Below are 22,523 nucleotides of genomic sequence, written 5' to 3' on the forward strand. Positions count from 1 at the left end.
GGGGGGGGGCCCTGGGACTCACGGGGCATGTGAGGACAGGAAGACTGTATCAGACAATTGCAGAGGTGGGAGAAAAAGGGGGCAGCAAGGCAAACTGCAGACCTGCCCCCGCCACATGGACCACGCTGACTTCCTGAACCAAAGAATCCTTGACAAAGGGAATAAGCAATGGCACAGCACAGCATATGCGAAGGCTCCTTCTACTTTAATGGCTTCCGCCCAAGCTTTGGAGATCCACAAAAATAATTAGGCCAATCGAAAGTGGGGCAAACGGAAGAGCTGGGGCAGCCAGACATCTCTGCAGCCTGGGTGATTCCAACTGGCGCAGGAACAAAAGGCCAGTGGGAATCAAACCAAGCTGGGAGAGCAAGAGATGGAGGGGGGGGGAGGGAGGGAGGAGGGTAAGTCCCCAACCAATCTGTCTTGTCTGGTTGGGAACAAGGGAAGGCTATTATCCAGGGGAAGCATGGAGACTGGCCTCCTAGCAAAGGGCTGAAGTAAAAATGGCTGATTGCTGCTAATGACTTGGAAATCCCAGGATGCAAGACCTCTGAGTTCTCATGCGCTGTCCCCTCTGCCATGCTCCAGCTTGCAGGTGTGGTCCTGTGTCCCAGCCCTTTAAAGCCCAAGGAAGACATAATCCAAGCTGACAAAGCACCCTGTTCTCAGGCCTTGTTCTCCAGTTGCTTCTGCTCACTGTAGCTGACTCAGGTCCTTAGAACCCGTGTCAACCAACTCTTAGCGGCCTCTCCTAAATGCTCGGTCTGTGAAGGGAAACAGATATTCCACTCTCCCAGGAGGCTGCCAGTCCATGACAGGGACAAAACACAAACTTCTACAAAACAGTATAGGAAAAGGCTGTGCTCAGCACATGTTTAGAAGCAATTAAACCTAAGGAGGTAGGCGGGAAAGCAAAAGCAAGAGGGTGGCGTATGAGCTGGGCTTTGACAGATGAGTAGGAGTTCTGCAGGAGGCTAAAATGTTCTCTGTGGTTGTAGCCTTGGAGGCAGGGGTGAAAGCACAGGAAGAGAAGTGCATGGCTGGAGGATGGGGCCTGAGTAGGGATTCCAGAAACCTGAAACAAGCTAGCATTCTGACCTCAGTTCAGGTGGGGCAGGAGGGACCCATCAAAACATTTTATCACACGTTATCAGATCTAATGAAAGCATACAATTCAACGGCATAAAAGCATATCCACAGAGTTATGCAATTTAAAAACACTTTCTTCACCCTCAAAGAAGCCCTATGCCTATCAGTAGCCTGTTGCTACGCCACCTGCACAGTCAATCACTCAGCTACTTCTTTTTTTTTTCCACTTAATGGAAAATGCAATTTCTTTCTTTCTTTTTTTTTTTTTTTTTAAGATTTATTATTATTGGAAAGCCAGATATACAGAGAGGAGGAGAGACAGAGAGGAAGGTCTTCCGTCCGATTGTTCACTCCCCAAGTGAGCCGCAACGGGCCGGTGCTACATCGATCCAATGCCGGGAACCAGGAAACTCCTCCGGGTCTCCCACGAGAGTGCAGGGTCCCAAGGCTTTGCGCCCTCCTCGACTGCTTTCCCAGGCCACAAGCAGGGAGCTGGATGGGAAGTGGAGCTGCCGGGATTAGAACCGGCGCCCATATGGGACCCCGGTGCGTTCAAGGCGAGGACTTTAGCCGCTAGGCCACTCCGCCAGGCCCCACTCAGCTACTTCTTATGGACATGTTTAGGAGAGAAATACAGTGATGTGCAATATTTGAAGACCGGCCTCTTTCACACCTATGTTTTCAAGTTTCACTCACATTACACCATTTATTAGTACCTGAGGATTTTTTGCATGGTTTATTTATTCGAATGGCAGAATGACAGAGAAAGAGGGAAAGAAGATTGAGAGAGATGCGTTGGTTCATTCCCCGGAAACACCCACAGCAACCAGGATGAAGCAAAGGGCATCAACTCTAAATCCAGGTCTCCCATGTCGGTGACAGGGGCCCGACCACGTGCGCCAGCCTCTGCTGCCTTCACAGACACAACTGCGGAAATTGAATCAGAAGCACGAGCGGGGCCAGGACTGAAGCCAGCTTTCTTATAGGGGATGTGGCATCCCACGCCTGTCTCAGTACCTTGTTATTTTTATTTGCCAGCAGGAAACAAAAAAAACCCCCACATTTTGTCTGTTAGTTAATGGACATTTGGTTTGCTTCAACTTTCTGGTCCTTATGGATAACAACAAGTTACCACTGTTGTGTTTGAGCATATTTTTACAGATGCTGCAGGCAGGCAGTCTATACAAAACAAACAAACAAACAAACAAACAAAAAACCAAAAAAAACCCAAACCAGTGTGGTTTGATAAGAGCAGGACAGACTGTAATCTTGTGTTTACAGACTGTTGGTGCCAGGTCAAACTCTGCAGGTGATGGTCTGGGAGTAGGCAAAAGCCCAAGACCAAGGTTGAGGCCTGTGGGCTAGGTTTAGCAGTTGGGTAATAGCCCAAGGCCACAAAACTGTGTTTTAAAACACCCTTGAGACAGTCACATACTGACTGCTGTTTTTGTGCTTGGGTCACACTGTTGCTTCCTGATCATCAAGCACTGGGTGGTTAACACCAATATGGGCTGTAGCTATCAAAGTTTGTGCCAATATAAGTTTCTGTAATTTGATTTTCCAAGCTGTTCAGTAAGTGAGGTAGCAAGCCTTCTACCTCCTTCCTCAGAGAAAGGGGCTTCCCTCTGGCCTCTGCTTTTATAAGCCTGTATCTGTCTGACTTCTTGTTTCCTCAATTGCAAATCACCACCCTCTCCCACCCTGGCCATGTGCTGTGGGCAGCAGTATTCCCTTGTGCAATGTGTGTGGGGTGGAAATGCTGAGTCACCTGGTACCTGGTGCTTAGCTGTTGAGGAACAGCCTCGCCATTTTCCAAGGTGGCTGCATTGGCTCACATGCCAACAGCCCTGTAGGAGGCTTCTGATGCCTCCACATTAGCACCAACGCAGAGTCCTGTCTGTATTGTTGATCACATCCATCCTACTGGGTGTGAAGTGGTATGTCATGACCCTGATTTCATTATTCCTACTGACTAACAACACTGAGCGTCTTTTCATGAGCTTATTCATCAAGGGTTTTCAATAAGAGATGCTGTTTTATAATAAATTGGGAATGAGTTGGAAAGGAAAAAAAACTAGAGGATGTTGTAATGATTCAGAGAAGAACTAATTAGACCCTGGCGTGCACTGCAGTGCAGTGCTTTATCCTGCTGCCAGCAACAACATCATCCCATACGGGCTCTGGTTCAAGTTCCAGCTGCTCTATTTCTGATCCAGCTCTCTGCTAGTGTGCCTGGGAAAGCAGCAGCAGATGGCTCAAGTGCTTGGCCCTGCCACCCATCTGGAGACCTGGATGGAGTTCTGGACTTCTGGCTACAAACGGAACCCATCCCAGCAGTTACAGCCACTGCTACTTTTCTCTAAGTCTTGCACAAACTTTTATGAATGGATTTTGATTTCCTGTCACATGTGCATCTGCTTCCGACAGATATTCTAAAGAATGTCTCAGTCCATAGAAAACAAATGATACATTTTCTAAGCAAAAGCAAGGAGATGAGCATCTCAATGGTGAACTCTCTACTTCTGCCACATCACACTGTCCTGCAAATAGACCCACAGAGTCAATGGCTGTCTTCAGTGCTTCAGGTGCTCAGTATATGGCAGAGTCTTGTTATACAAGAAATCCATAGGGGAAGCAAGCAGGCCCATACCCCTAACACTGCCCCACAAAGCCACCCACCATGTGGGCTTCATCATCCTCACAGGAAAACGACAGCCCCCTTCTCCCAATTTCATGCAAATACTGAGAAATGAGGGTGGGAATAACACAGCTGTCCCAGGGCAGGGGCACAGAAAGAACCAACAGGTGATGGGTCGGTCCTCTAAGCCCAGGCTGGCTTCCAGAGCTCCCATGCCCCCATGCCACGGCTTGGACATCAATCCATCAACAAGGAAGCAGTGTTGCTCCAGAGGTCCTGGATGTGAGAATCACTGCCTGGGGAGCTGAAGGGCTACAGTGACCAACCAGCCCTGGATAATGGGGCTTGCAGGTTCAGCCCCACAGTAAACTAGTAGGATTTTAGGACATGGAAAACTCAAACAACTAAATTTTTTTCCCAAGAGGGTACTGCTTGAGGACAAGAATCTGCCTATCCCTTCCCTGTGACAGTGCAACTTCAGCCTCCCTCATCTGATTGAAGCTGATATACCACTGTCCTGCAGTTATACATGCAGATCTGGTGAGACCGTGCAAGGCAGGGCTTTCTGATGGCTGACCCGATGACAGACATAGAACACAAGCTTCCCTTTCCCCAAGGCTAGCCGTTCTGTCATTTGCTGTCACTTGGCTATACTATCGTCCTCTTGCTTACCGAGTTTGTTACAACCCAAGATACCCACACATGCTGCATGCCAGTGAACATGCTACCCCTCACTTGTGAAACAAGCAATTCTGGTTGCATCTTCCTATGGACATACTGGGGGGAAGTGACCGACACTTCCATCATGTAGCTCCAGCAGCCAAGCACCACTTCTGCCCACTATTGTCAATGAAGCACCACTCACATCGTTCCGTGGCCACCTGGGGGACTGCCTTGGTTCAGAACCTTGATACAGATGTTTCCAAGTGGAACAGACACATGTCACTTGCTGTGCCACAGCACACCTGGTGACTTGCATCTGTGCCACAGTCACAGTGACGCTGTTAGAAACAAGTTAGGCACTGGAGAAACAGAAGGTGAGGGAGTGCTCAGTTCCTTGGAAACCCAGATTTAAAGGCAAGGTTGTCTCTAAAAGTGTCTGTTGTTAGAAACATTTTTCAAGGGCAAGAAACACAAAGCAAGCCTCAGAAGGACCCAAGGACAGACCTTGAAAAACTGCACTTCATTTACCATGGACACTGATTCCACATCCCTCCCACACCTGTGGCCTACAGGCTCTCTCATGGGCAGGACCAGCTGCCAGTGAATGCTCCCCTGCTTCCTGTCCCCTACCCTGACCACACTCACTGTCCCAGACCAGCAGGTGCAGCAAGATCTGTATGTGGGCCCCAGAGGACCTACCTGGAGGAGAGCACAGCAGCAGACCCACACTGCACCTGAATCCCCAATCAGCAGTCCTGTGGCCTAGGAACACACTGAGCAGAGATGGCACTGGGGAGCTGTGCCTGGGACAGAAGATGCAGGGGCAACAATGAGGGGAGAGAGGTGGAACCAGAATGTCTAAAGGGTCAGGTAAAGCTGTGGCAGCCCGAAGCTCCCTCCTGCTCCATCTCCTAGGGTGATGCTTAGGCAGTGATTGGCTTTAGCAGGAAGATGACTTATGAATTGGCTGTGAGCTTCTAACAGGAAGGGTGACCAATTGCCAGGATGACCCCTGCATGCCACCCAGGAAATTCAGAAAGTAAGAAGGGCCACATGGCTAGAACTCAGTAAGTACCTCAGGTTGGCTGGTGGGTGGTTCTATGGCCTCAGCTTCCCAAACCTCACCCACTTGAGGTCCTTGAAGATAAGCAGGCAGGGCTTCCAATACTCAGAGTGTGGCTGGCACGTTGATCCCTCAAGTGTTTCTTTCTGTTTTGGAAGGCTGGTTCCCAGGGTGTTAAAAGAAGGGGAGTAGTGATAGGAGGTCCCTGGGTCACCTGGGTATGCCATCAGAAGGGTAATGGTGGTTCTAATGGGACCCTGAGCTGGCACTGCTGGGAGGGGGTGTGATCCAAGCCTGACCCTGGCCCTCCCTAGCCTCTGCAGCAGCTCACCCCCCATGTGGGGGTCCCACCACTGTGGACTCCGATTATAGGGCCATGCTTTGTGAACTATACTTCTCTTCACGGAGTTAGCCTTGTGCCTAGTAATGACAAACACTGATAGAGGCACTAGCTATGGATAAAGCACATACCATGGAGAACATCAAGACAGATATTAAAACGCCCATAAGTGATGTAGTCGGGAGCTCACAGGTGCCACATATAGTTTCTTTTCCAGATTTTCCTGTCCTCTTTTTTTTCCTCTCTCAAGAAAATAATCCAATTAAGCAGATGAAAAAAAAAACCAATTAGCAATGTGAAGATAACATTTTTTCAACTGAACTGTTGAGAATTGTGTGAGGGGAGATACATGTAGATTTTCGTTTGGATGGAAAAGCACCTATCCGTGTGATTACTCCTGTGAAAGGCCCAGGGTGTTGCCAAGTGTACTTCTCCGTTCTTGCCTCAGGGTGGCCATCTAGGGAGCATGATGCCAAAAGTGTAATAACCCAGGAGAGATACTGAAATTATTGTTGTGAATGAAAACCAAAGTTCGAAAAGTCAAAAGAACTGGTTGGTACCAGAGAGGAGAGAATACAGAAGCAGAGAAGCAGGCGCAGACGTCCCTGGGTTCGGCGCACACCAGCAGGGAGCAGCGGGCAGAGGAAGACGGACAGAGCAGCCTTGACACACCTCAGTCCATCAGCCTCCCTCTTGCCCCTTCTCCACGCTCAGCTTCACACAGCTCAGGCCCCTCTGAAGGGGCCTGGAGCCACCATTTTCAACACTGCACTTGCTTTCTGGAGGGCTCTAGCAAGCTGGGTTTTCTGACCAAGCCAGCATCAGCATGCATTTACCCAAGGGTAGTTCAAAAAGCTCATGGAAAATAGAATCCAAAGATGGGTATTTTGGTGTCCAAAAGCTAGAAGTCCATGCATTCATGGATTTTCAAAGAAACTGCATGGATTTCAAAATTATTTTGCATCAAAGTAAGTGCATATTTTATTTTCCTTTTTCAAATTTGAGAGACAGAGAACTCTCATTCATTGATCCATTATCCAAAATGTCTGTAACAGCTGGGGAGGAGCGCGGAGCAGGGGACAGGAGCCAGGAACACAACGTGAGTCTTCCTAATCAGTGTCAGGAACCCATGGACTTCAGCCACCACAGCTACCTGCAAGGGTCCCATATTAGCAAGAAGCCGAGACTGGAAGCCAGACACCTCACGCAGGCACTCCAGTGTGGGCGGCAGGTCTCTTAATCACTAGGCGAAACTTCAAATTCTAATTTAGTCCCATTTTCCCACAAACTTTCTGAAGTGCTCTCACAGATGCGCCATGCTTCAACACAATGAAAAGTACTCAGATTTGTGCTCTGCTTATTTAGCATCCTGATTCAGCTAAGGAAAGGGAGTGAGCCAACTGCGCAAGGAGCTTGCCCAAGTGGTACTGCGCCTGTTTGAATACCACTTGACACCTGTCTGCAATGAACAAACTGAATTCCAGAAATTATTAACTCCACCAAGGCAAAGGGAGCTAAAAAGAAGACTTGTTGTTGAGCAGGTATAGTGTTTAAATTTTGCAAGACAGAAACGTTCTAGAAATCTGTTGCACAACAAGGTGCTCAGAGTTTACACTGCCATGCTATACACATAAGCTTAAGAGATAGATTTAATGCTGCAGGCTTTTTTTCTTTTAACCACGATAAAAAGCAAAAAACCAAACCAAAACAAAACAAAAATCAAAACCACTTATAAACAAAAATAAAATAATAAAAGTATTCTTCACTCCATGCCCTTGTACATGCCTACAGTCACAGCCAACTGTGCTCATGAAGTGCAATTTCCTCTCCCAGGGAAGAGAGGGAAAGCTAAATGGGGTAACCACATTTTATCACTTGCTCCAAAAGAGATGCAGAATAGATTTGCATGTGGCGCAAGCTTCTGGTGTTGCAACAGCCATATCCTATACCAGTGTGCCTGGGTTTGAGCCCCCAGCTCCAGGAGCAATTGTAGCTTCTAACATGCATTCTGGGAGGGAGCAGGTGATGACTGGGGAGTCCCTACCACCCAGGCCCGAGCTTGGGCCTGCTCCAGCACTGGCCACTGTGGACACCTGGAGAGCACACCTGTGGATGGGAATCAAGCCTCTCTGCTCACCCTCAGAAAAAAATGAAAGCAGAACAAACAAAAGCGAATATATAGGAGTGGAAAACCAATCTACCATGCCAACATTTTGCCTGGTGAGTTGTATCATTTTTACTTAGTAAATCTAAACACGGACACTTTCCATAGCTGGTTCAAAGCTTCTGAGATGCCTAAAGGCAGCAGGCCAGAATGGAGTGATGCTTGTTCCTTTCTGAGGTGAGACCAGAAGCCACTTTTCCTGTCCAACCCTGCTGTGCCCAGGCCTTAGGTGATGAGGAATACGGCTGCACCACAGTGACTTACGACCGGCCAGCTGCAGCACCACAGTCGGACGGCCTGCTGCTCTGAGCGCCTTAGACAACTGAAGAACAGGGAACACTGCACCCAGTCCAGGAAGGACACTTCCTGCTTCCAGGAGCACTCCTCTACTCACTGCTTTGTGTTATGGCCAAGGACCACGCCCTGGGTGGTCCAACACAGCTACTTAGAGTTCTGCAGTCTGGAGGCTCCGGGTCCTAAAAAAGCTCAAGGGGCAGCCTGCTGCCGGCTCCTCTCTCAGCTTCTGGCAAGCCTGGGGTACCCCAGCTTCACTGATGCATCGCACCAGCCTCCCTGTGTGTCCCGCTACCTGGCCTCCTGGAGAGGAGGGTCCCACGCTACTCCAGTCTGATCTCACCTTAACTATGCCTGAAAAGACTGTATTTGCAACAAAAAAAGCCACATTCTGAGGTCCTGGGGGTGGTGTCACAGGACTGCAACATCAGTTACGGGGCACACAATTCAACTTGAACGGCTCCTCTAGAGATGCACCCCAGACCAGCAGCAGCAGCAGCAGTGGGGAAGCGGGAAACATGTACATTCTTAGACTCAGATCTGCTGAACTGAACCTGTAAGAGGGCGACCTGGCATGTTCAACAGCCCTGCAGACGTGTGACTGTCAGGAGCACCATCCTCAACCACGCTCCATGCTTTGCATCTTCCAGAAGAGCCTTTCAGGATGTAAACATCTCCCTGCGCTCCCCACACAATTACTAGCTCTCTGGGGCACCTTGGGCTGCATGAGTCTCGCCGTGCTTCTCCTGCAGCAGGGATCGGCTAACACTCACTGCTCCCATAAAACAGGCTCGAATCTGGAAATCTGTGCAGATCGCATGAGGCCTCCACTAAGTGTGTTTTGTCTGCCAGTGAATGTTTTGCATTGTTGGCCAATGCTAAGACCTAGCTTTTGGAATTTGCTGAAAAAAGCATAAACTTAAAGATCACAATTCCCTAGGCAACAGTCAACTGATTGAAGGCTGTCTGTGGCAGGGCATGGAGCTCCAGTTAGCCATAGTCTCCACTATGCCTTGCTGTCTCCAGACACTCAGGCATCAATGAAGCCAGCCCTACTCACTGACATTCCCAGCATGGATCCTAGGAGCACTTGGTTCTGAAGCACTAGCGGGCAGCAGAGAATTAGCTAGAAAAAACATCACTATTTGTTGCTTAAGTTAGTTCTGAGTGGCACACTGAAGAAAGGAAGGGTAAGAAGTCAACATCTGTGATGAACCATTGCAGATACAACACGCAGTCAAGCAGTTAAGATGCCCTGCATACTGCCTGAGCTTGCATTCTTAAGAAAAAGGACACAGCTAATTTCTGAGAGTAAAGTTACCTTGAGAGCTGTTATAACTTTTAACGGGGGTCACTGTTGTGGCACAGAGGCTAAAGCCACTGTTGCGATGGCGGCATCCCCTAAGGGCCCTCGTTCATGTCCTGGTTGCTCCACTTCTGATCCAGCAGCCTGTGAACGGGCTCGAAAAAGTAGCATGAAGGTGATCGCTCTAATTGTTTGGGCCCTACACCCACATGGGAGACCTGGGTGAAGCCCTGACTCCTGGACTCCTGACTTCCGCATGCTCCAGCCTTGGCTGTCTCAGCCAGCTGCAGAGTAAGCCAAAAGCTCTCTTTCTCTCTCTCTCTCTTTATCTCTAGCTTTCAAACAAATAAATCTTTAAAAACAAAACATCATGAGCTTAGAACAAGCCAAGAACAACAGCATCTCCTAGACACACTGAGTACTTTGAGTCATCACTGAATGTTTTAGACTTCATCATAGCAACGTGAGTGTATACACAGTGGGCCAGGCTTCTGCCATCTGGAAGCTGGGAGAGGCAACAGTGGAATTAAAGGCCAGAGTAGCATGTGCAAACTCCAGGCAGAACTGAAGTGCCAGGGTGAGTGAAAGGCAGCAGGAATGTTCTCTTAGGCAGGGCGCGGTTGGTTTTGGTTCTGCTCAGGCCTCCAGCTGATCAGATGAGGTTGCACCCAGTGCCTCACTGGTGCCTACCAATCTGACGTCAGTCTGCCCAGAAACCCCTCACAAACACACCCAGAATAATGTTTGACCGAATCCCTTGGAAAGCCCCTGCCCGGGCAAGCTGACACACAGTTATCCTAACCCCCCACCCCATTCCAGGCAGGTGGGGAAGCAAAGACAGTTAGCCCGTGGGGAGGCTAGACTCTGTGCAGAGCGAGAACAGGACATGTCTATTCAAGAAGAGGACTAGGGCCTCCTGGGCCTGATGCCTGTCCCACTTCACAGCTGCTCCTAGAGAGCTAGTTCCCTCAGCGTCTAGTCCAGGCCACCCTACAGAGAAGGATGCCCAGCTGTGTGCTTCCATGCGTCCACTCGGACACTTACAACTCTGAAAGCAAGCAAGTAGCATCAAGTGCTGGAGGAGCAACTGGAATGGTTCCCCCTGCTGAAGGACAGACGCTTCAGAGAGCAGCTGGTAATTTCTCACAATGCCCCAGCAACGCTACAACCAAGTGCCTGCCACACAAGAATCCACAGTCATTCTCACACACAAGTCTGTGTGCAGATGCTGGCAGAAGCTTGATGTATGATGACTGGATGCTAGAACCATCTGGATGTCCTTGAGTGGGTTGTTAAAAACACATTTTGGTTTTTGTGTGTCCACTTCACTCTCCCAGTCCTCACCCGTCCTACAGCCTGCAGCCTCCCAGAGCCTCAGAAGGCCATGGTAACTATCAAGTCCAGATTTGTCTCCAAGCCCTGGAGACATTTCCTTCCAGCCTTGCTCCTCTGTGAAAGCTGGGATTCTCAGGGGAGGTGGGGGAAGGGCAATTTTGTTTCCAGGAACCATGAGGCAATACCCAGGTGCATTTTTGGTTCTCACCATTAATGGGGAGGGTGCAACTGGCATCCAGGCACTGGGGGCCAGAGATGCCGCTAAACATTGTTAATGCACAGGATAGCTGCCAGGCTGAAGAAGGGTCCAGCCCTAGATGACCCTGGGTGCCAAGGTTGAGGGCTCCTGGTATAAAGGAAGGAAGGAAACGCCTGAGGGAACTCTAAAACATTCATGGAAGAATGGTTTGAAAAGTAAGTTAGTTTAGCTGGGCACAAAAACAATTCAAAACCCTTCCAGAGAACACACACATGAGCCATCATTGGCGCAAGGTTTTTTGAAATTTTCACCTCCTTTACTGTCCCCAAGCCTTTCTGAAGGAGCTGTGATTTAACCTCACTTAGGAGTTTACGGTCAAGACTCCTCTCTAAAGAATGTGCCCACATCTCAGGGATGAGAGAACCAATGGACACTGCAGATGACTTGGCCAGGACGGCCAACCCCTGGTCCCTGCTGAGTGGCACCCGGGGCAGGGCCAGCTGCTCTGGGGACTGCTATTCACTTCCTTCTCCTCTTGTCCTGGAGAGCCCAGCAAGGAAGGGGCCTGCTGGAGTGGCAGGAGGGCACCCCTTACTCAGGAGGGAAATGGAAGGCTTCTATCATCACTGAGAACCACCCAGAACGGCAGCATGGAACATGCATGGCTGGTCCCTCGGGGTACTCATGCCCCTCAGAAAGGCCAGCTGCCATTCAAGAGGCGGCTGTCTCCCCTCTCTTGCTCACCAGCACCTGCTGCTGGTCGGGGCCACACAGGGGGTGACGGGCAGCGCAGACAGACAGGAATCCAGAACGGGAGAAAGGGAGCAGTATGTACTCTCACAGGTCTCTATACTAACCTGTGATGAGCAGAGGTTACTAAGGAAAATCAGTGACCACTGCACTAAGCAGGCCTGGAGTCACACTCAGCATTCTGACTGCTTCACACACCACGTTTCAACAGCAGGACTTGCACTATCTGGGATGGATGAGGAGAGAAACTGAGCAGCAAGGAGGAGAAGGAGGAGAAGAGCGGGGAGACAGCAGACAGGCAAGAAGCCCTCGCGTTAGAAGTTTAACAGAAAATTCAAGAGACGAGATGCAGATGAACCTCACACAGTGACAAACTACGAGACTAGGGGAGCCTCATGCAAACTGGCTGGAGCCGTAAGGATGGGAATGTAACCAGAGAATTACATCAAGTCTCCAGCGGGACACCATCAGGGTCAGCTCCTGATGGGGCTGGCCTCAGCCGCTGCCCGTGCCCACCCAGCCGGTGACCACCCAGCCGGTGCCGCCAGCACTCACAGCTCCAGGATGAGAATGACGTCAGTCTTGTTCTCATAGACCTCATGCAGCGTGATGACGTTGGGGTGCTGGATCTCCTTCAGGATGCTGACCTCCCGCTCGATGTCTTCGCGGCTCACGCCACGCCGGCTGGACTTGGTCCTCCTCTTCTTGATAAACTTGGCAGCATACTGCAGGCCGGTACTCTTCTCGCGGCATTTCTTCACCACTGCAAACTGCCCGCTGGAAAGAAAAGATGGGAGATTCTTCAATGGGCACACACACAAAAAAAAACCAGAGACATATGTGAAGGTGCGGCATTGGAAGGGCAGGAGACCTCTGAATGGCAAAGTTTAGGCTGTTGAAAATAACAAATTTAGTAGTAAATTTATATTTATTTATTGTTTATTTGGAAGGCAGAGAAGAGATGGACAGACAAGATGGGTAAGAAAAAGGTCATTCATCTACTGGTTTATTCCCTAAGTGTCTGTAACAGCCAGGGCTGGGAAATCAATTCAGATCTCCCATGTGGGTGGCAAGGAGCCACTCACCTGAACTGTCACCTGCTTCCTCCCAGGTTCTCCAAGAGCAGGAAGCTGGGGTCAGGAACAGAGCTAGGTATTACACTCAGGCACTCGGATGTGGAATGCGGGTAACTCAACGGCACCTCACCCACTACAGGCCAAATGCCTGCCCTGGAATTCAGTCTTACTAAGCCTGTTTTTATGAGTAATGCTTCCTTTATTTAAAGGAGTATAAATTCTTAAGGTATATTTAATGCACCAGGCAGTGATGTCCTTCCCTCCCTGCTTCCTATTTCAAATCCTGGTACAGTAAGACAAAGCTCTCTGGTCTGTCCTAATTTTTTTTTAAGTATTTAGATTTATTTAGTGATGCGAAAGAGTTACAGAGCAAGAGTATGCTTGAGAGCGAGAGAGAGAGAGAGAGAGAAAGAGAGAAGGAATCTTCTATCTGCTGTTTGTTCCCCAAATGGCTATGACAGCCAGAGCTGGGCCAGTCTGAAGCCAGGACCTGGAGTTTCTTGTAGACAACAGAGGCCCAAGCACACAGTCCATCTTCCACTGATTTGCCAGGTGCATCAGCAGAGCTGGATCAGAAGTGAACAGTTTGGGCTCCAACTGGCGCCCTGACCTCACTTTCTTTTTTATTTTTTTAAAGATGTATTTTATTTTTATTGGAAAGTCAGATATACAGAGAGGAGGAGAAAAAGAGAGGAAGATCTTTCATCCAATGATTCACTCCCCAAACGACTGCAATGGCCAGAGCTAAGTCGATCCTAAGCCAGGAGTCAGAAGTTTCTTTCAGGTCTCCCATGCAGGTGCAGGGTTCCAAGGCTTTGGGTGGTCCTCGACTGCTTTCCCAGGCCACAAGCAGGGAGCTGGATGGGGAGCAGGGTAGCCGGGATTAGAACCAGCATCTATATAGGACCCTGGCATGTTCAAGGTGAGGACTTTAGCCACTAGGCCACCATGTCAGACCCCTGACCTCACTTTCAACCAGCTCTTTCTCCCAACATCTTAGAGTTGGGAAAAAAAAGTTCTAGTCCAGTGAATTGTGAAAAAAACACATACAGCCCTGACTGCAATGATATATTTCTGGTACCCAAGGTCAGCATGAAATAACCATAATAAAAATTCAGGGAGGAAGGGAGGGAGGGATTGTTGGTGGTTGTTTCCCCAACAGCATCTCCCCACTATCTTCAAAGTTATCTTTGCCTCGAGATCTTTGTTCCAAGACAACTGACTCTGTCTCTAATGCTGACAAAGATCACATGACCTAGGCTAAGCCAATCAGTGGGCACATGACATAAACAAGACTTTTCAGGGAGTAGGAAGACAGTCTCACTGTCTGGACAATGCTGAGGAGCAGCTGGATCAACCCCAGCCTGAAGCCATCTGTCTGCCTTTGGATTTTTCAACAATACAAAGCAGTACACTCCTTGTACCACTGAGACCCATCTGATTTTGATTTTTCTAATTCTTATAGAGGAAAGCATTCCAGATGCTCCAGCATAGAGCCAGGATCTACTGTGAGCATTAAAAGGGTATTAAAAACAGAACTTGATGCCTTTGTAAGGTGTGAACGGTTAGAAGGTGAGAGCTTGCAGGGTGAGTAGGCCCCTCCTGAAAGTCAGAGGAACAACAGAAAGCCCCTCCTGCATGGCTGCCTGTATCTTCACTTCCTCCCCTGGCACCTGGGGAAGGGCAGCACCCCCCTATCACTCTATGAGTGCATCTCTTGGCAACTGCTGGAGAGCTGCTAGGCGAAGAATTATCACCATCCCTTGTAGCTGGTTATATTCTGCTCATGAAGACAAAAACCAAGGGAAGGATAATATTTTGATGTTAAAGAATGGATACTTGAAAACATTATTCACTTACATTAGCAGCAGGAAGGAACTACAGAACAAATCGACCCTGCAGGGTTATTGTTGCAACAGTGCCCCATGTTTTACATGGCAGGACAGCAGAGGACCGAAGGACCAGGCATGTCAGGATGCTGTGCTGAATGCTTGTAACCCTGTGACCCATGACTACCACAACCTCTGTCCTGTTTGCCTGCAGGTACAGGTGTGCAGTGATACCGAGCACAGAGGAAAAGCAAAGCAGATGGAGCTGCTGCCCCAGAAGTCCCAGCAGGAGGTACCTCATTCTCCCAGATGTCAGCACATCCCAGCCAGGAGAAGCTCAGCCCACCACAGCTGCCCCAGCAACAACCCTTGTTCCCAGGGGTTGTGCCCACAGGAGCCTGGCACTGGTCACAGTGACGTGTCGTGAGGGCCTCAGTGGCTAGGCAGGCAGCCTGTGGTTCGAGGTTCTCAGAGACAAACCAAAGAGAGCCAAAATAAACAAAAACTTTCTGCAGGAGAATCACAGAGAATTAAAAGGTGAAAGTGGATTCAGAGGCTCTTTCTTTTCTCTCTTTAATGACAGCAAAGGTGGCAGAACCAAGGTAAGTGTAACCACAGAGGCTGGGCCACCGAGGAAGGCGTGCACATGCCCTACTGAGTCATGATGCCAGGTTTTGCAAAACCACAGCCAGGAAGAAACCTCTTCTCGCGATTAGCAGCCTGTCACTCACACTTTGGGGTCTCTGCAGCTGGGGGAGCTGGCTAAAGAGGAAGGCATGGGACTGGGTAGGCAGGCGTGAAGGGGGAAAAGGTCCCAGTTCCTGCTACAGGCACCACTTCTGGCTAACCATGACTGCAGAGGCCAAGGGAGGGTCTAGCATTCCATACCTGTCTCAATGCCAATTTAAGACACTTTACCCCATCTCCCTCCCCAACTCATTCTTCCTCTATACCTTTAACAACCTACTCCAAACTCTCCATTTGACAGCGCACTTCATACCCCTCATGTGGCACTTGCCACCCTTTGCCTGCCTTCTGTCATTTTCGTCCTCTGGGCACAGAGCTGGCCCATAGTGCCTGCACACAGTGCCAAAGTGCTGCTTCTCAGTTCCTGGTGTGCAATCCCAAGAAGCAGAAATGCTACACAGAGAGTGATGCATTGTCACCAAAAAGAATCAGGAGCAGCTGGGATTACAGGCCACCCACCTGTGCTCCCAGCCGTGTGGGTGTCCTAGAAGTGTCACCTGGGAGGTCTGGTGGGATGGCAGGCGCAGGATTAAATGAGTCACCTGCACAAGGTGTTTAGAAAACTGCCTGACCATGTAGGTACTCAGTTAACTCTCAGCTGGTCTTATTCTGCACCAACTTGAGTTACTTTCATGAGTGCATGGCGGCTTCCATCTCATAGTTAGCAGAATCGTCCCTTTGGGAGCTGGGGATGTGGCTCAGCAAGTTAAACGACCATCTGTGACACAGGCATGTCATACGAATGTGAGTTTGAGTTCTGGATGCTCCACTTCCAATCCAGCTCCCTGCTAATGAGCCTGGGAAAGCAGTGGAAAACAGCCCAGATGCTTGAGCCCCTGCTAACCATGTGGGGCATCTGGACGAAGTTTCAGGCTCTTAGCTTCAGCCTGGAACAATCCCAGCTATTGTAGCCATTTGGCAAGTAAACTAACAGAGGGAAAATTTTTCCTTGTCTCCCTAATGCTCTGCCTTTCACGTAGATGACTGTTATTTTTTAAAGATTTATTGGTTTGACTTGGAAAGACAGAGTGACAGAGGGAAGGGAGACAGAGAGGGCTGTTCCATCTGCTGTTCCCTTCCCCAAATGACTGCAGCAAAGTTAGGCAGGCTTGAAACCAGGAGCCAGGAACTTCTCCCTGGTTTCTCATATGGGTGCAGGATCCCAGGATTTGGGCCATCCTCTGCTGCCTTCCCAGTCCATTAGCAGGGAGCTGGAGCAGAAGCGGAGCCACCACGACTCAAACTGGTGCCCATATGAGATACTGGTCAAACAGACAGAGGCTCGTTAGCCTGCTATGCCATGGCTGTGGCTCCTCAAGATTATTAAACCTAAAAATAAATAAAAAAGCAGCAATCAACCAAAAGAAAGCTCAAATATAGAAATCTGCTTAAAAACACATACAGTCAAGAAGAAAAAAGTCTTAAGAGGATTATACCATCTTCCCCCCAAAAAAACTTATTTTAGTGCTGCATTAACAATGTACAAAATTATTACTATTATTATACAAATCTGTCTGTTACGCCTCATCTCTGTAACTACCCAAGCTGACTTTAGGACAGGAACTTAGGGCGGGCGGCCAGTCCCAGGTAGGCCCATGGGGCGCTCATGCGCCCCTGAAACCACCTGTTGGGCACTTTCATCACAGGATCTCACCAGGCGGCCATCAGAAGAAATTCCTCCCTAATTGCAGTCCTTTGCATTGAGTAGAACAGTGGATGGCTGCTCTGAGCCTTCCCTTCCTAGGCACTTGGTCCCTGGTACCCCCCCACCCCCAACCCCTGGCGCTCACTTTCCCTCCTGGGTTTAGGATGCTCTGGAGGGCAGTTTCTCCTCTTCAATCCCCACCATCCCCAAAACAAGAAGGGGTGCAAATTGGAATAGCAATGGGATGCAGTGTGGGAACTGCACTTAGGCCAGAAATGGAAATGAATGCAGACAGCGCCAAGGCCACCACTGCAAGAGAGAGGGTGCTGCCTATCTTGCCTTCTCCCAGCAAAGAGGCTCTTCAGTAATTAACACCGAGCCAGGCAGCCCCTGTACTAATTAATACATTTTACTACAGCTAGGGCTGAATTGTGGATGGATGGGAAGGAAAGGGATAATCTGCAGGACATTTAACGGTGATGAGACAGAACAGCTCATCTTCATCACTCATAAATGCTGTACTTATGAAGTCGTATGCTCATGAGCATTAAGTTGTATTCCCCAAGTCAGCACTTGTGGCATGTTTGTGGTCCCTCGTGGACAGAGATCAGCAAAGAACTGCATCGCCGACACACAGGTCCCCAGCTGAGGTCAAACAAGGGCATAGTGTATTCCAAACAAACCTGCTGGACCTTATCAAGTTTATTTTCAAGTTAACATGTAAAAGCCTCTGTTTGCATTAGGGCAAGAAGGATGGATACTCAATGTCAGAGAAGAGGCTGCATTCATAACGGACACGGTGCAATATATGTCTCAACGGACATGACCATCAGCTTCTGCGCCCTGAGTTGGCACAAACCTGGTCTCTCATTTTCACTGCTGGCCATATCCACCTGCACAGACAGTTGCAGCTTCCAAAATGTGTGATTCAAACAACACATCACTTTTCCATCCATGACTTTAAATATGTGCCCAATGACTTATGTGTAGATTATAACCAGGCCTTCCCTTTATTAATACTGGGAACAGATCTGATATATATATATATATATATATATATATATATATATATATATATATATATATGATTTATTTATTATTTTTGAAAGGCAGTTACAGAGAGAGCAGGAAAGACAGAGGGGTTTTCCATTTGCTGATTCATGCCAGGAGCCAGGAGCTTCCTCTGGATCTCTTACAGAGGTGCAGGAAACCAAGACCTTGGGCCATCCTCTACTACTTTCCCAGGCCATAGCAAGGGGGCTGGATTGGAAGCTGAGCAGCCACAACAGGAACTGGTGCCTATTTGGGATAGCACAAAATGAAGTTGCTCAGATGAGCTCACACACAGTTCTCTAAACACACCAAGCACACATAAAGGATGAAAATTAGGATGGCATCTCGGCATCAACAGCACTTCTCCTTAGCTTCTTTCTGTCCAACACATTTGAAACTTAAGTGTTAAGTCTCTGCACTTCCCTTCCCATTAAGACTCAACACAGCTGTATCCATTTTGGATGGAGACATATTTGTTTTTGTCCCATTCGGTCAGCAGGTCAGCAAAAGGCCTCTGGTTTTGATTAGATGCAGAAGCTGTTACTGGTGGTAAGCCAATGGGGAGAAAATCATATTTTGCAAAGAAAGCCTAGTCCTATCTCTCCATGCATGTGATCTTCTGCAGAGCACCCTTTCAATTCTCAACAGGAGACAGAGTACAATCCTTGAATCTGACCAAGCCTGTAGGTACTGTGTGGCGAGGTGCAGAGGCCATAGGCAGATGCTGGAGCTGACACTGACAGCAGCCCTACAAAGCCAGTCATGCAAGTGGGCTGCAGTGGGCTTCGGCCCATTGTGCCTTCAGAACAGCTAGGGCTGCAGTCAACATCTCAAGGCCATCCTATGAGTGGCCTGAAGAAAGGCCCGCCCACCTGAATCCAGGTAGCCTACAGAGGCATGACAGCAAAGAGATCACCCACCACAAATTGTTACCATCTGCTACCCAATTGTGGGTTGTTTGGTTACAGAGCCGTGGAAAGGTGGGACAGCTGCTAAAGAATTCTGGGTGGTGCATGTGACGGTCCAGAAGGCTATGCAGATGCACCATGCAACACAGAAGGAGAGAGATCAGTGGGTGGTTCAGTGACACCAGCCTCACCATTTAGAAAGGAGCGAGCTTCCAGACCAACAGACCCTATCCTGAGCTCACACAAGCAGCTTCCCATGCCAACAACAAGGGTGGACTTGCTTTTCCGTTGTGGTAGCCATTCCCCCCAACTTTCAAGCCAAGTGCTGCATTATTTACGACAGGACACTGTCAGTCCATTTTTCTGTTGCTATACAAGATTCCCAAGGCTGGAAACTTCATAAAGTGGTTTACTTGGCCTGTACTGTTGGAGGTTGAATGTCCAAGATCAAGTGACCCCATGTGATATGCCATGGCTGCATCAACAGCATGGCAGAAAATGGATATAGCTGCATATCAAAGCCAAAGACTCCTGGCAAGACAAGGTGCAAGAAATCCAAGGCAGTCAGCTTTCCAAGGTGCTAATCAACCCTGAAGAGACAACAGTGACCCCTCCACAAAGGTTCTGCCTATGACATAATCTAACCATGCCTTCTGAAAGATCCACCTGCTCTTAACACCATCACATTGGGGATCGAGCTTCCTGTCCATGAACCTGTGGGGGATAAATTACACCAAAGCCACCACAACTGCCATGTCAGATACAAACACTGACAGCAACAAAACCCAGACCGTCCCTGTGACATCACTGCAGGTGTCTACCTGGCCTGGGCTAACTACTGCTCTCCAGCTCTGCCTTTCAATCTTAGCACATGTGCTGTGGAAGTGTGCACTCCAGCTCTGCCTTTCTCAGAATCTGTGATGAAGCAGGTCCCTGCTCTAGGAAATATGCCAAAAACAAATGCCAGACATGAACCAGTTGCCCAGTCTTCAGCTGGACTCATCTAGAGCCCTCACCACAAGGACAATGCATGTATAAAGGAAGTGCTCCCTCTTCTCCTTCCAGGGTAACCTCTCTTCCCATCTCAGCTGCACCGGCTGCACAGAGGCCAGCAGGAGACCATGGCAAGCCCTGTAGGAACACTTGGCCCTTTAGACCTAAGTGGTACCCAATTCCCTTGGAAGGATTTTGTGGTGCAGCCCACACCAGCAACCGCTCTCTTTGCACGTTTTGAGAACTGTCAAGGACAAGTCTAACAAACTATGAAGCCAAGTGGGACAAATATATATACATATTTACTATCATTTAAGAAAAACCCACAATTCCCCCCAAAAACTCTTGGATCTGCTACCAGGGCACAGGATTTGAAGGACAAGGGACCCCACAAACCAACAGCTGAGGTTGACAGAGCAGAAACAAGAGACAAGTTTCTCAAATGGGACCATAGCAGTTTGTCAAGCTGGGGAATCAGATCAGCATAAAGAGTCAAAGCTGAGACACAGGCCAAGGTCAGGCACAACAGTGCAGGAGTGTGGGTGCCTCCAGGACAGTGACATCTTCTGCCAGAGAAACATCCTCCCTAAGGCAGAGCAGCCTGCCCAGCAGCAGAGTCCAAGGAAGACTGGGGAGGGGAAGACAAACCAAGTTTCCTCCCTGAGGCATGGTCAGAGCTGAGCAGCACTGCAGGTGGGAGGTGTTTTAGAGCTTTTAGACCCTTTGGGAACTCTGATCCATTAAAAAGTGGGGCCAACTGAGTCAGGCCTGAGAGTGCTTTCCTGGGGACTAGAGCTCCTCCTGCCTCCATGGAGTCGCAGGTCAAGCAGCAGCCTGGAGGACACAGGACCATCCTTGGAGGTCTTAGCTCTGCCCTAAGCACTGTACTCCATGAGACTAGCAAAGAACTCAGAGTTACCCCTTCCTTGCAGTTAAATCATTGGGGCATTCGTGCTGGCAAGTGAGAAAGAGTGGAGTAGGCGTGGAGAACAGAAGCAGAGTGCAGTGACTTGGCCAACTAAGTTGCAGGGGAACCGGGCTAAGAGAGCTAGCCAGTGTGGCCTTGCAATTTCAGCTCCAGCATCATCTGTCTTCTGTTTTTTAGTGTTTTCTTGAAACAAAAAGAGCTCCCATTTGCTGGTTTATCCCCTAAACACCCTCCAACAACCAGAGCTGGGGCAGGCTGACGCCAGAGGTTGGGAACTCAATCCAGGTCTCCCACATGGATAGTTACGACTCAAAATGCACATTAACTGGGGGCTGGAATTGGAAGCTAATTGGGATGCAGACCCAGGCACTCTGAAACAGGAAGTACACATCCCAGTATGTATCCTAAGTACTACACCAAACATCTTGTTCAAGTATAGTTGCTTTGCCTTGGGACCTGCTGCCACACAAATCCTCCTTTGTTCAGACACAGACCAGGAGCTCCATAGAGTTGACCAAGATCTTCCAATGCAATACCATTGTTTGACCATCATAACTTTTTCATTTACTCCTTTTTCAACTCCTGGGCTGAAGTTAGCTGAGTCATAAGTTCTGCTCTCAAATGCAAGCTGTTGTCAGGGGTAAAACTAGAGAAGAGGCAAGGAGGTGCCTACAACCTCGTGGGGAAACTCAAGACAAACAAGAAATTGAGCTTAAGTTCCTGATTCGGTAGCTGATAGAGGAGAGTCAGGCTGGGAAAGGCGAAAGAGAAGCAGAGTCTAGTGGGGTTAGCCATAGTTACACCAGTATGATACTGAGTTCCCCAGATAAAAATGTATCTTCCAGGAGAGGGTGCCATAGTGTGCAGGTTCACCCACCACTTAGGAAACACACATCCCATATCAGGTCTGGCTTTCATCCAGCTTGCTGTTCATGGACACCTTTGGTGTGTGTGTGGGTGAGGAGGGGGATAGCAGGTGCTGATGGCTCAAGTACTTGGGTCCCTGCCACATACATGGGAGACCAAAAAGGAATGTGGGATTCCTGGTTTCAGCCTGGCCAAGTCCTGGATACTGCAGGCATGTGAAGATTGAACCAGCAGATGGAAGATACTCTCTCTCTGCCTTTCAAATGAAAAAAAGAAAAGACCTTTAACAAAAACTAAAATGCAGCTTACAGGAATTACAGGTTCCTCCTGTCCAACACAGGGCACTCCTCCGGCGCACAACGGACTGAACAAAGTCTGAACATTTCCATTGCTTCCGTTCACAAGTCAGGTGGCCAGTGTTTGCTCATGTGCTCTATGACAGATTCGGGATCCTCTGTCCACTCAGTCATCTGGACTCCTAGAAGTTTTCTGTAGCTCCACCACAGCCCAAGGAGCCAGGTCTGCGACAGTCACAGGCCCAGCTCCCAGATGTCTGTCTAGCAGCCACCCCGGCAGAATCCCACACCTATGATCTGTTACCTGGGCCAGGAATCAGGCGGGGACTCTCTGCACAGG

General features: G+C 49.0%; 1 protein-coding gene across 3 annotated transcripts in view; it reads right to left on the bottom strand.

Annotated features, from left to right (window-relative positions):
• Positions 1-22,523, bottom strand: part of DAPK1 (death associated protein kinase 1) — a 168,086-nt gene that overhangs the window by 51,444 nt on the left and 94,119 nt on the right. For all 3 annotated transcript variants that reach the window (XM_058672823.1, XM_004581115.2, XM_058672824.1), the window contains exon 3: positions 12,397-12,618. In XM_058672823.1, the coding sequence (XP_058528806.1) occupies positions 12,397-12,618 (222 nt within the window). The remainder of the gene's footprint in view (positions 1-12,396; positions 12,619-22,523) is intronic.

Source organism: Ochotona princeps, chromosome 14 (genome assembly GCF_030435755.1).
Source record: "Ochotona princeps isolate mOchPri1 chromosome 14, mOchPri1.hap1, whole genome shotgun sequence".
In the NCBI taxonomy this organism is placed as follows: domain Eukaryota; kingdom Metazoa; phylum Chordata; class Mammalia; order Lagomorpha; family Ochotonidae; genus Ochotona; species Ochotona princeps.